This window comes from Aotus nancymaae, unplaced genomic scaffold (assembly GCF_030222135.1).
Source record: "Aotus nancymaae isolate 86718 unplaced genomic scaffold, 86718_ANA_hifiasm-v0.15.2.pri h1tg000030l, whole genome shotgun sequence".
Classification (NCBI taxonomy): domain Eukaryota; kingdom Metazoa; phylum Chordata; class Mammalia; order Primates; family Aotidae; genus Aotus; species Aotus nancymaae.
This window is the reverse complement of record NW_026988443.1, coordinates 1,832,058-1,846,593: the sequence shown is the minus strand read 5'-3', so window position 1 is coordinate 1,846,593 and position 14,536 is coordinate 1,832,058. Positions and strand designations below refer to the sequence as shown.

At 34.1% G+C, this 14,536-nt stretch overlaps 1 protein-coding gene across 1 annotated transcript in view; it reads left to right on the top strand.

Annotated features, from left to right (window-relative positions):
• ITFG1 (integrin alpha FG-GAP repeat containing 1) overlaps positions 1 to 14,536 on the top strand; it is a 301,870-nt gene that overhangs the window by 142,958 nt on the left and 144,376 nt on the right. Inside the window, exons 9-10 of the mRNA XM_012473547.3 lie at positions 2,277 to 2,371; positions 4,666 to 4,838. Of these exons, the coding sequence (XP_012328970.1) occupies positions 2,277 to 2,371; positions 4,666 to 4,838 (268 nt within the window). The remainder of the gene's footprint in view (positions 1 to 2,276; positions 2,372 to 4,665; positions 4,839 to 14,536) is intronic.

Below are 14,536 nucleotides of genomic sequence, written 5' to 3'. Positions count from 1 at the left end.
GTCTAAATCGATATATTGCCAAATTACAGGTGTTCTCTACATGTTGTATTATTAATTCAATATTTTATTTAATGTTGCACTCCTCTAAGGCAGGGTTTATCATCGTAAATGGTATTAATCATGAGGATCATAGGTAATCAAATGAAATTCAATGAAAGAAATTAACTTTTTACTTTGTTGTTCATTTTTACTTTTCCATGCTGAAATTAGTTTCCATTGGCTACATTTTAATCCCACTCAGCCTAAAATTCTTTTTTTTCCCTTTTGAAAACATTATTGGAGGCTTGATAGGCTTTTGATAGTTACATAGATCTCAATACATAAGTATGCATCACTAAATATACAGTGAAGCATATTTCTCTATTAATAATCCTTTTATTTTCTTCCAAGTGTAGACACTACCTCAGGCACAAGTTAAATAATATAATAAACAATAGCAAATAAATCAGTGATTAAAGCAATATAAAATCAGTCCCCAAATTAAAAAGCTAAGTGACTATGCATTGTGAATGTCCACCTAAAGAGACTTAACTCTGAAACATCAAAGTCTGTAAACCCTATCAGGTAGATGGGAGAGAGAGCTAGAGGAGCTGACTCCTCAGTAACCTCAGTAACCTACTGACTTCCTCCGTAACCTTACCAGTATAGGCCTTAGCAGAATACTGTGCAGCTTTGTAAAAAACAGTCACTTGGAAAGGATATCTGTATTCCCTTCATTTGCTTTTTCATTGATAAAAATTTATTGGTGCTTTTAAGAAGCCAGTGTTGAGAGCTTTATAACTCTTGGACTGAAGTTTATGCTGAATAAAGGCTCTTACGTATGTATTAAGATGAGAGTCTCACATTTAAAATACTCTGTGTAATAATGGGCTACTGTTGATATGCTTGTTTTTCTCTCCTATGACAGCAGTCATAATTAAGTAAATAAGTCAAAGCTACATTTTTAAAAATTGATGTTACAACATTACAATCTGAAATGGGGTCTCTTACCAATACTATACATTTTCCTTTTTTTTTTTTTTTTTTTTTTTTGCAACAGTGTCTTGCTCTGTCACCCAGGTGGCCCCCAAGTAGCTGGGATTACAGGCACGTGCCACCACGCCAGGCTAATTTTTGTACTTTTTTTAGTAGAGACAGGGTTTCACCAGGTTGGCCAGGCTGGTCTCAAACTCCTGACCTCAAGTGATCTCCCCACCTCCTGGCCTCCCAAAGTGCTGGTATTACAGGCATGAGCCATTGCGCCTGGCCTACATTTTACTTTTTTTTTTCTTTTTTCTTTTTTGAGACAGAGTTTCGTTCTTGTTGCTCAGGCTGGAGTGCAATGGCGTGATCTCGGCTCACCACAAACCCCTCTCCCAAGTTCAAGCGATTCTCCTACTTCAGCCTCCAGAGTAGCTGGGATTACAGGCATGCACCATCACGCCCGGCTAATTTTTTGTGTTTTTAGTAGTGACGTGGTTTCTCCATTTGGTCAGGCTGGTGTTGAACTCCCAACCTCGGGTGATCCGCCCACTTTGGCCTTCTACAGTGCTGGGATTCCAGGCATCAGCCACTGCTCCCGGCCTACATTTTCCGTTTTTTTTTTTTTTGAGACAGAATCTCACTCTGTCGTCAGACGCCAGGCTGGAGTGCAGTGGCGCTATCTGGGCTCACTGCAGCCTCCACCTCCCGGGTTCAAGCAGTTCTCCTGCCTCAGCCTCCCTTGTAGCTGGGACTACAGGCACATGCCACCACGCCCAGCTAATTTTGTGTTTTTAGTAGAGTCGGGGTTTCACCATGTTGGCCAGGATGGTCTCGGTCTCTTGACCTCATGATCCGCCCACCTCAGCCTCCCAAAGTGCTGGGATCACAGGCCTGAGCCACCGCACCCAGCCCATTTTCCTTTTTATAATTTCAACTTTATCTTAAATTCAAGGAGTCTATGTGCAGGTTTGTTACATGGGTGTATCGCATGATGCTGATGGCTGTGGTATGACTCACTACCCAAGTACTGAGCATAGAACCCTGTAGTTTTCAGCCCTTGCCCTCCTCCCTCCTTTGTAAATATTTAATCACACAGAAGTGTGCAATTTAGAACAAGACACAGTTCAGATAATAACGTTGCAAGGGCCAGAGTAATTTTTTAAATAAAATCATATTCATTTCGAAGCCATGTGTCAAATTCTTCTGTTTTATCCAGATTGATGTAGACTTTCAACAGATAATAAATTTACTATGCCATACAAGAACACTTTATTTTGTGACTATTAATGGACTCTTGAAGTTTCTTTTGGCAGATGGAGATGGACACATGGATCATTTACTCCCAGGCTGTGAAGATAAAAATTGCCACAAAAGTACCATCTACTTAGTGAGATCCGGGACAAAGCAGGTATATCAACTTGTTTTTTAATGTAAATATTTTTTTATGTGCTTGAAAAAAATATTCAAAAGTTGGAAAAGATATCTGTACAAACAGAGGGAACCCCAAAATTAAGTTATTGACTTCTTCATTTTAACTTAGTGAAATGCATTTAAATCTATTATTTTTTAATTTGTTGAGGAGAAAAGTATTGTTATAATTATTTCTCATGAAGAAAATTCATTCTGTATACTGTAATTAAACGATCTTTTAGCTTTTTATATGCCAGAAATATGGCAAAACACACTGTAATAAAAGGTTACGTAAAAGAACATTTTATCTATTTTCAAAGCTGATCTTGTTTTTGTGTTATCTAAACCTATTTTATTATCTCATGCTGACTTTGACCTGTAGCTTATAGGTAAGCAATTTAGAATCTGATAGTCACAGAGGAGGATTAATATGGGAATGATAGGTTATAACAATCATTAGAATTAATGTTTTATTTTCTTTTGGAGGGTAATAAATGTTAGAATAACATGTTGACTTTTATAACCCTTATGGAAAGGAAGCATCACATTTTATGTGAAAACAAATCTTCATTCTGAAAGCATTTAACTGGCCGGTCTGAGTAGAGTGGTGTTAAGTAATCACAGCCAGTTACAGATTTCCTTGTTTCTTCTCCACCCCCACTGCCTCACTTGACTAGCCTTAAACATAAAATAAATGAAAGCATTTAACTATTATACATTTTATCTTGAACTTTTATAAAAGTTTTGAATCACTTAAAACTTTAGGTCAAGTAACACTTGATCATTGGTTCATAGGTATTAGTAAACCTATGAATTATTGTCCATCAACAGACTACTGTAAGAATATTTTCAAATTATGCAGTCATCTCTCTCTGGGAAGATAAATGTCACAGTTCTTTGGTGACTATTATCGGTGTCATATTAAATGAAAAATCTTTTTACTCTTTGGGTCTTAATACATTTACCTTAACAGGAATACTTTATTCAATATGGTTTATCCTCTGTCGACCTCAGAAATTTGTGATAACGTGGCATTTTGTGAAATTTCTCATCGACTAAGATAAAACCCACCAGTTTTTTTAAATCAAGTGAAACCATTAAAACCTTTTGATGATACATAAAATGATAGTTTTGTTTAAAGAAAAATTGAACAATTATTGAAGATGCATACCAATTTTTTTTAAAAAAACTCATTTCTGTAAATATGTCTTCATCAAGTTTTCTTTTTCCCTGGTAATGTATACTTTTTTTGGAAAAGATATAAATTATTGGAGATACCCTGTTAATTAACCTCTTTTCAAGAAATCATCTTTAATATAATTTGACTTGCAGCCATATATATAAATGAGTCACCTGCTTAGAAGGAAAGGAAAGGAATCTCTAGGCATGTTTGGCCTCCTGCCAGCTCAAGTCAGCTGTGCCTGCTTCTGCTCGACCATCTTCAGGTTCCATGCCAGCATTCGTACTCAGCAAATTGTGGGCGCATCTGTAACTTTAATGGCATGGTTTCTACTCTTCAGATTTCTAGTTATTAAAAAGTGAAGATTTATGTTATCTGAAGAGAAAGGGATTTCCAAAGCTCATTTTGAAATCAGCCTATTCTTTCTGTTCTCTTCGTGGTCATTAATATAGAAATAAAGGAATTTACTAAAAATGTAGCTTCCAGCCATTTTAGTGACAGAGCTCATTCTTCTTAGCTGAGAAGTGCCTGTCAGTTACTGAGGAAGCCTGTCAGGCTTGGTGTTGTTTGGAAAGCCTCAGGAGCTACTTGGCTGGAAGGTAATGACTGAAGTTATCTGCATGTGTAAGAGGCACAGCAGCAGAAGGAACAACGGGGTCTCTGTCATGTTCTAACTTTCCTCCTAAGTTGGTTCTCCTGAAAGGACATCAGTATTAGATGATATTACAGTTTGCTCTAGTCTTTTTTTTTAATATTCATTTGAGGTTGTGTTTCTATGTGATACAGTTTTAAATTATGTAATCTGAGTAGATGTGTATTAATATCAGTTCAATCCTAAGATTCGTGTGATACTGTAAAAAACTTTCTAAGGCTTTCTGTGCCAGATCAGGCAAAAATAACTAGTGATAAATAGTGATAAATTCTAATGGAGACTACTTTTTTATTGTCACCTATTCATCAGAGTAAATTATGATACCCTACCATATTGTAGAGATAAAGAAGTTAAGTAAAATGATGCTTATCTTGAAAACTTAATGGATCATTTGTTCTGCAAATTGTAAATTATTTTATAAAATAACTATAAAGTCTGACCTTTTTCTCTTAATCCATAGTGGATTCCAGTCCTACAAGATTTCAGCAATAAGGGCACACTCTGGGGCTTTGTGCCATTTGTACATGAACAGCAACCAACTGAAATACCAATTCCAATCACCCTTCATATTGGAGACTACAATATGGACGGCTATCCAGACGCTCTGGTCATACTAAAGAACACATCTGGAAGGTAAGGAAATTAAATCAAGTGAGAAATATTTATAAACTGTGTCAGAAATATTTGCAAATCATGGTGTTTTGCAACTGAATAGTACCTAAATATGTTATAGTCTCTTAAATAAGGAACATGATCAGCTCAGTTCCTGTTTTTTAATATGGGCCCTGCACTTCTCCCAACTGCTTAGAATACCTGTTCTTTTTCACAGATTCGTTATCTGTAAAACAATAATGAACATCCAGTAAAAAGTTATTTTTCACACAATAAAACTTAATATCTTTTAAAGGTCAAAAGTTTTTATAGGCAAATGGCCCAATTACATTTGGAGAGGGAAGGCGCTGGTGGTTAAAAGTTGGCCCTAGGCTTTGATCTCAATGCAGCCGCTTACCATCTGTGTGACCTTGGTTATATTAGTCAGACTCTTCATGTATAAAATAAGTGTAATAATTGTACCTTTGTCATGGAGTTATGGTAAAGATTAAATAAGGTAAAAGTAAATGAACCACTTAGAAAGATACTCATGGCTTACTGATTTTACTTTTAGTAAATGTTGTTTCATTATTGTTGCTTGTTTTGTAATGACATTGGAAATTCCACCATGACTATTGATACTATTTGTATGTGTAAACTATGAGTACATTTATTGCATTCGCAGTGATTTTTAATACTGCAATTACTTTAATTTTTGAAATAGAAGTAACAGTGGATAAACCAATATAGTTAAACTCATAATTAGCTTGAATCTTGGCAGATGCCATAAATATGACTATTCCCAAATTCTAATACCTTATCATTTTATTTATCTCACAATTAATTATATTCCTTGGCCCTTATTCTTTCTTCCCTTTACATTATTTTTCTGAGCATTAATTAATGATTCAGCTCCATATTAAAAACCAGGCTCATGATACAAAACAAATTCCCCAGAAAAAGTCAGACCTATTACTGCTTTTAACACTAAACAGTATTGTTTGGAAATCTGATATTTAGAGAAAATATATCACTTGTGAGTGTCCCTAAACTATTTATAGAAAAGTATGGAAAGTCTGTACTTAACTTTCCTAAGCACATTGATTTGAAATTATAATGGCCCTTCGTCATGTTTGTAGAATTTTCCAAGGCCACGATCATCATGCTCTGTTATGCAGAGTTTAATATATACTTATAACCTATGTGTGTGAAACAAATCTCATATAACCAAAACAAACTTCTGAATGGAGTGTGAGTGTTACTCCTTTTAAAAGCATAGTGTCACATAAAAACAAAGAACTGTAAAATTATTTTATTAGACATTGGCTCTATTCAGAAGAATATGAAATTACATTTTAAATTCATTAAATCCTGTGATTACTCATCCTTAGAATATCTAAATAATTTCTATTTTACTATGAAAGTTATTTATCAACACTGTTTCGTTAACAGTTTTTTTGCCATTCAGCAGTACAGATGGTATCAGTTGCTAACTCAGCAGTGAACACTTTGTCTCTGCAGGAAAAATAAGTACTAAAGGTAGCTGTACTTTTTAATAAAAGTCTTGATACCATTATGAAAGCAGTTGTTTAAAACTCAGTGTTTCTTTTCTGTTCTTTTGGGATAGATGAAAATTGAAGGATAGATTTCAGTTCATCTCAGTGTTCATTCCATCACAGATGAGAAGTAGCCCTAGCTTTAAAAGATGTTGTATGTCTGGGAGAATCCAGCATAAGGTATTTTTGACACATAGAATATGTGGAAAGACATAGAAGGGCATGGGGCATTGTTCTTCCTACATGAATCCTCTTTTATTGAGAAAGTAGGTTATAGTTTTTTACTGATTTCAAGACTATGATATTACTGAGAATTAGTGCTGGAGTTTCTTATTTGAAGATTTGTCACCTGGAGAATTCTGTCTCCTGTTTCCTGCAGATTTTGAAAATCAGGTAGGGATTAGCCATAGCTTGTTAACTTGTTTTGTGACTTTTGGCTTGAAAAGAGGGTTGTTTTGGTTTCTATTTGTTTTCCATTTTAAACTAAAGGCCTAATTTGTCATAAATTAATCTTTTAAATTCTGTTAAATAAAGAAGAGATCTACTAATGACATTTTGTAGAGGAAGTGAGTGACTCTACACAACATGATCAGAGATCAGCTGTTACCTCTTTGTCACCAAAGACTAAAATAAACCCTGGGCTTTATTCCTGTAGCCATCCCATTGTTAGTCAATTGCTGTTTTTCTGTCATGTTCTATTCTATTTTTTATGAGAGAAAAAAGGCAAAGTGACATTGTTCCAATAGTTATATTCTTAAATCAATAATAAAATTATTCTATTTTTAGAAATTGTTTTTTAAATTTCATTTGTAAAGTAAAATGGAAAAGATGTTTTATTCTCTTAAATCTTTAGTTGGGAACTGAAAAACTCTTTTTTTTTTTTTTGAGACGGAGTTTTACTCTTATTGCCCAGGCTGGAGTTCCATGGTGTGATCTCTGCAACCTCCACCTCCCAGGTTCAAGTGATTCTCCTGCCTCAGTCTCCCTAGCAGCTGGGATTACAGGCATGCACCGCCACGGCCAGCTAATTTTGTACTTTTAGTAGAGACAGGGTCTCTCCATGTTGGTCAGACTGGTCTCGAACTCCTGACCTCAGGTCATCTGCCTGCCTCAGCCTCCCAGAGTGCTAGGATTACAGGCATTAGCTTCCATGCCCAACACAAAAACTTTCTGTAAAGGGAACTGAAGGATAAATTATAAGAAAGAAAATCTAGGTGCCATTTATTTAAACTGTGATCCTTATGAATTTCTAATCAGTATTATTTTTTAATTAATGAGTTACGAGAAAAACTAACAAAAAGTTTGAATTTAAGTAAATTTTGCCAAAATACGTAGGATATTAGAAATTTTATGTATGCATTTATTAGAAAGAATTTTCTATAAGTGCTCCCCTACTGTTATAGGTAAATTAAATCTGAATATTAGAGTTACCGTTACATTTCTGTAGAAAAATTTGACAAATCATATTGAAATTAATTAGACCTTGGTAGATCATTTTCTAAAATTCAAAGACTGATTGTGATTTCCTAGTAATAAATAAATGTTTGTTTAACACTGGTACTATAGAATTTGTGTTAATAATGTATCATTATGTCAAGCACATAGTGACTATTTCTTCCTTCTTTTGAGACTTTAACCTTGTGGCTGTGTTTAAGAATGTGACTCCTAGTCTACATTCTGACTATTCCTATCACCTTTGTATGATACAGTCAAAATGTTGACATATTTAGGAAGAGTTTTATTGTTACTAATATATTGCAAGTCATGGGATGAAACTGGATAGCGAAACCTGAGTTTCCATTGGGATTTTATAAGAGTTCCAAGTCTAGAAGCAGCTAAAAATAAAGAAGCTTTTGGCAGCAAAGAAGCACACTCAGAAGTCTGAGTATCAGCCATGAGAAAATTCAAAAGCTATTAAATGGCAAGTAAATCTGTAAATGGCCAAATTTAATATATTGCTTGTTAATGCTGGGAAGAAAATGGCTTTTGTTTATAAAGTGATTTTAGTTTGTATTACTTTACCATCATTTTTCATAGGTTGGTTATTATCTTTATTTTACAAATATGAAAATAGTCTGAGATAAATGAGACAACTTACCCAATACCATATAGCTAGTAAGTTGGAATCCCTAATTCAGTTACAGTCTGCATTTTCATCAGCATCATCAGCTTTTTAGAATAATTTACCTTTACATTAATGACCCTGACTCATCAATGAAAGGTTACATTATGTTGCAGATGTTCTACTTTTTAAAAAGGCAAAGAGGTTGATAGTACAGGGGCCTACATCTGTGGGAACATTTCTAGCCACTCTTGTTTTTTATTTTCTCCATGAAGTATAGATGCCAATGAGGCTGCAGAGAAAAGGGAACACTTATACACTGTTGGTGGGAATATAAATTAGTTGAGTCACTGTGGAAAGCAGTTTGGAGATGTTTCCAAGAACTGCCTTTCAACCCAGCAATCCCATTACTGGGTACATACCCAAAGGAAAATAAACTGTTCTACCGAAAAGACACATGCAATGTATGTTCACTGCAGCACTATTCACAATAGCAGAGATGTGGAATCAATGTAGGTGCCCATCAGTAGTGGATTGGATTTAAAAAATATGGTATAAATACATTATGGAATACCATGCAGCCATGGCAAATAACAAAATCAAGTACTTTATAGCAACATGGATGCAGCTGGAGGCCATTTTCCTAAGTGAATTAACACAGGCACAGAAAACCAAATACTGTACTTTCTCACTAATAAGTAGGAGCTAAACAGTGAGTACACATGGACATAAAAATTCCAACAGTAGACACTGGGAGCTACTAGAGAGGAAGGCTATCAAGAGTTGAAAAGCTATTGGGTACTGTGCACAGTACTTGGGTGATGGGATCAGTCATACCCCAAAACTCAGTACCATGCAGTCTACCCATGTAACAAACCTACACATGTACCCTGTGACTCTAAAATCAAAGTTGAAGTTATAAATGTTAAAAGAAGAAAGAAAGAAGAAAGAAAGAAAGAAAGGAAAGAAAGAAAGAAAAAAAGAGAAAGAGAGAGAGAAAGAAAGGAAAAGAAAAGAAGAAGAAAAAAAAGAAATGCTGTCCTGGATGTAAACTCATTCCATCTCATTGATAAAGAAGAGCTCATATTGCTCTGTTGGCTAGCCTTCACTCAATAACCAACTCTAACTTCATTAGTTGGAATTTGTAAAGATTAAAAAATTTTTCTGCAATAATATTGCCTATTCATCTGCTATAATGAATCCCATACTAAAATTCTTAATCCCATAATAAAATTAAAAAAAAAAAAAAAAAAAAGAACTCCACTAAGTAGTTCTGAGGTAAAAAGACCTCTGTAGACAGAATTAATTCTACCATTAATTCCAAAGGAGATATAGTAAAAGATATATTACATATTATTTATTTTTTCAGCAATTTTTAATTAAAGTATTAATACCTCTACACACTAAATTTATTAGTATAAAGTTGCATTTCTTGATAATTTTTAAATTTTCTTTAAGTCTTTAAATACAACTCCACGTTTTTGGTGGTGTTTGCCTTTTTAACTTCTTTCATCAGACTTGATGAAGGCTTCTTTCTCTGTTTTATTTCAGTCATGTCTGCGTTTTTGTTGTTACTGCAGAGGTTCAAAGAATCACCTTTATTTTCAATAAGATGAATTTTTTCTATGAATATTTTCTTTATTTTTACATTTTTTACTGTTGCTTTCTTGAAGTTTATTTCCATTTTTTACTTTATTTCATTGCATACTAAGCTAATAGATGTTTATCTTGCTTTCTAATAAGTGTTTTTAAGACTAAATATTATGAGCTTGGCTTCAGGTCATGTATTTTGATAATAAGTGCTTTAATTGTTCTTTTTTTTGTTTAAAAGTTTTCATATACACAGAATTATTTAGAAAGGTATTTTAAAGTGTTCACATACATATGCTTGGGAAGTTGTTTTTTATGGTTTTTGGATTTGAGTCTATCCATTGTTTATTCTTTTAGTTATGGCATTGTAAATATAAATGTGGCTTGTGCTATACGTTAGAAACTTGTTGAAATGTTTCTGGTAGTTTAATAGCTCAGTGAGTGATTATTTGAAATATCATTCCTGTTAATTATATTATTTAAATCTTTATTTTTCTTTTCTGCCTTTTGTTGGATTATTCAACATTTTCTTTCTTTTATAGTTCCTAAGGTGGTTAACATATTAAAATTTTTATTTTTGTCATAGTGGTTACATTTAAATATTTAATATATATACTTAAATTTTACCTTTAATAAACTACTGGAGTTAAAATGTAAGGCAAGAATTTTAGGACACTTCTGGTTCTCTCTCTCTCTACCCTAATTACTCCTCATTCTGTGGTATTATCAATTGATTGAATGATTTTCATGTTTTGTTTCTACAATTATTTACATTTAGCTACAGGGTCTACTGGTTTCTCTGATCACCATTAAATATTATATCTTTCGTTCTTTCTTCAGTTTCCATTTTTCTGGACACATCAAGTAATTCTATCTGGGAGAGTCTGCGGCCTCTTTCTGAAACTTTGCATGTCTGAAACTTTGTTTTTCTCCAGCCTGAATGCTAACTTGGCAGAGTATAGGATTCTAGATTCAAAATTATTTTATTTCATATCCTTAAAAACACTTCACCATTGAATTCTAATATTCACTTTTGCTAGTCAAGTCTTGTGATAATCTGATTGTTGATTGCAGGTAACCTCTTAATGTTCTCTCTAAGATACTGGATTTGTACTGTATCCATAGTAGTGTGAAATATTACCATGTAGAGTTGGATTGTGACTCCTGTAAATTTTTATTTTTTTTTACTTCTCTTTCATTCTCTTAATTTTTAAAACGTGTCTGTTAATTTTTTTCTGAAGCTCATATTAGAACACATGAGGGAAGTTCTGTGTCTGCCCTCCTTGTCTCTCTCTTGATAACCCTCACATTTTTTAACTTGTATATTTTGTGCTGTGTTCTGGAAAAAATATCTTTGTTCAACTCATTAACTACCTTGATTATAGAAATGAACAAGACAGAAATGAAATTTACTTGCTACAAAGTACTGGTCACCACTGTGAAAGCAACCCAGAAAATATGACTTATTTACAGTGGGTCAGAAGTATTATTTTTCCAAGCAGTTTATGTGTATAAGACAGCACATCATTAATTCTGGAAGAGAGAGTAGTAAATGATATATGAGTGTATATACTTGTCTTTCCAGACAAATTACGTTGATAAATTTCATTACTTATACACTAGTGGTACCAAGATAAATTTCATCATTTTCCATGTAACTGATGATGCACTTCTAAATTTGTTTTTACATAAAATTATACTATGATGAAGTAAAATAAGCTTTTTACCTGTTGAATCATCAGCATATGCAGTTAACTTTTGTATTTGGTAAGGCAGTGCTGGGAAAGGAGAATGCCATTCTGAGATAATATACTTAAATCCATTTTATTTAATGTCAATCAGCTTTTTTACAAGAATAGTGGCCACAGAGTTTTATGTCTCCTAAGGAATAGTAGTAGTCCTCTTCAAAACAACAGTGACATGGAAGATTTTGCACTCTTTTTTTTTTTTAAATCTTAATCATCTGTATAAATCAGATTAATGGTTATTGTGTATGGAGTCACCAGGATGACAGGATGGAAAGTGCTCTCCTAATAGTCTGTGAATAAGGCAAGACTTAGATTCAGGCCTCTCTGTTAGATATGTACTTTCAGTCAGATATGTTAATAAAAGGAGAAATAAAACACAAATGGAGATTTTTTGTTTTCAAAAATGTAGACATTTATGCTCAAAGAAATTCAGGTCCACATGCATTGTGAAACACATGTACTGCATCATCTCTCACATACAGTTAAATGAAAAGTTTATTATTAGATACACCTTTGGATAAGAGAATTAAACAAAGATCATGCACTTTGGATCTCAGTTGAAATGCCAGTGCTACCCCTTGTACTTCTGTTTCCTTCTGTCACTTACTTTACCTATGTATGTGTCTCTAAATTTATAAAATTTAGAACCTTGCAAGTTCCTTGTGAAGATTGAAATACTATTGCTTTCCTTTTCCCTCCTAAGCTTAACTTAACTAAGAAACCTGTTAATCGCTCACAACATGAGCGATGACTTTAATTCTGAGAGATCTGTGACAACTAGGTAACCTCCTACAAGCTATAGACTACAAGATTATCCATATGGGAAGAACTGATGGCTCTTACATTTCTATTCTTTTTGTACAACTATAAATCCCAAAGAGTGCTTATTTATGTTTCAGAACATTTAAAACATGTAAGTTAAAATGTATAAATCTAAGAATTTTTTTTTCAAACCTCAGTTACTTAGATCAGATTTTTTTTTTTTTTTTTGAGACGGAGTTTCACTCTTGTTACCTAGGCTGGAGTGCAATGGCATGATCTCGGCTCACCGCAACCTCCGTCTCCTAGGTTCAGGCAATTCTCCTGCCTCAGCCTCCTGAGTAGCTGGGATTACAGGCACGCGCCACCATGCCCAGCTAATTTTTTGTATTAGTAGAGACGGGGTTTCACCATGTTGACCAGGATGGTCTCGATCTCTTGACCTCGTGATCCACCTGCCTCGGCCTCCCAAAGTGCTGGGATTACAGGCTTGAGCCACCGCGCCCGGCCTAGATCAGATTATTTTAAGTAAAGGTAGAATCAGTTGAAAACTTGCAACAGAAAATTATTAACAGGTCAGGCGTGGTGGCTCAAGCCTATAATCCTAGCACTTTCAGAGGCCAAGATCAGAGGATCACTTGAGCCCAGAAGTTCAACACCAGCCTGGGCAACATAGTGAGACCCCATCTCTACAAAAAATAAAATTAAATTAAATTAACCAGGCATGGTGGCAGACATCTGTATTCCTAGGCACTCAGGAGACCTGAGTAGGAGGATGGCCTGAGCCTAGGAATTGGAGGATTCAGTGAGCTATAATTATGCCACTGCACTCCAGCCTGGGCAACAGAGACAGACCTTGTCTCTAAGAAAGGAAAAGAAAAAGAAAATGACTAACACTAAAAGGGAGAATTAAAAGGTATCAGCAAGAAGTGTATTTCTGTCGATTTCAGGAGGTAACTTAAAATGTCCAGATCTTTCCAGATCCTTACACCTTTTCCCCCTAAAGCCGATAGATTAATTGCTATATTGGGTAACTGTTTTCCGTATTGTGTACGTGAATTTTAAAAACATAATAAGTCTTTGGTAGCAAGAGATATCTCTTTAGCCCGTCACCTTTCCTCACTTTCTTCATAAGCAAAGACAGAAATAAAGAATATATACTGTACAGAAAGAATGTATAAGTAAAATATAAATCAGCATTATCGTCTATTTTTCTTCATATATTTGTCACTAAATCTAAATAGAATATGAAAACCTCATCTCTGTTTTTTCAGAGAAGGGGCTTGGTTCAGACTGATCTAAGTGTTTTCTTAATACCAGTATGGAAACATAACAAATGTAAGTCAGGTAGCAAGACAACATGGCACAGTGGGATGAGGATTAGATATGATATAAAAATATTTGTTTTAAAATCCTAACTTAGTGTCATCATTTCCTCATGTGTGAAATGAAGCATATACTTCTGCTCCATTACGGAGAAGTTATCAAAATAAAATAAGATACTGTAAATGAGAGAGGAAAGTACACGGTGTTTCATTAAATTAAGCTTTATTTGTTTTTAATTTCTTGGTAACAGCTTTTTAATCCCACAAAATAAGCTTTTACAATGTTTAAATTGTTTGTGTCTAGTGATTGCAGTATTAAGGTCTTGGACATAGTATAATCGTTTAACTATATTATGTGTTAGTCATTAACATTGCTAAAAAGAAACAATACCAAAAATGTCATCCCAAAATAAGAGGTCTTTCCTTGAGCAGGACTTCTTTTAACTGAAGTATTTGGGAACAGTGCTTATGACTTATTTTAAAAGACAAATTTCTCTAGTCTGTTAAATGTGAGTACAAATTTTGACTATTAAAAGTGACTGGTAACGTTTCTGTTAATAGAAAAAGCAAATACAATTTCCTGGAGAGAAAGATTCTTAAAGAACCAGAATAATGCCTTCTCTGACTTTTTGTTTTTGTTTTGTTTTGTTTTTGTTTTTATATATATACTTTAAGTTCTGGGATACATGTGCAGAATGTG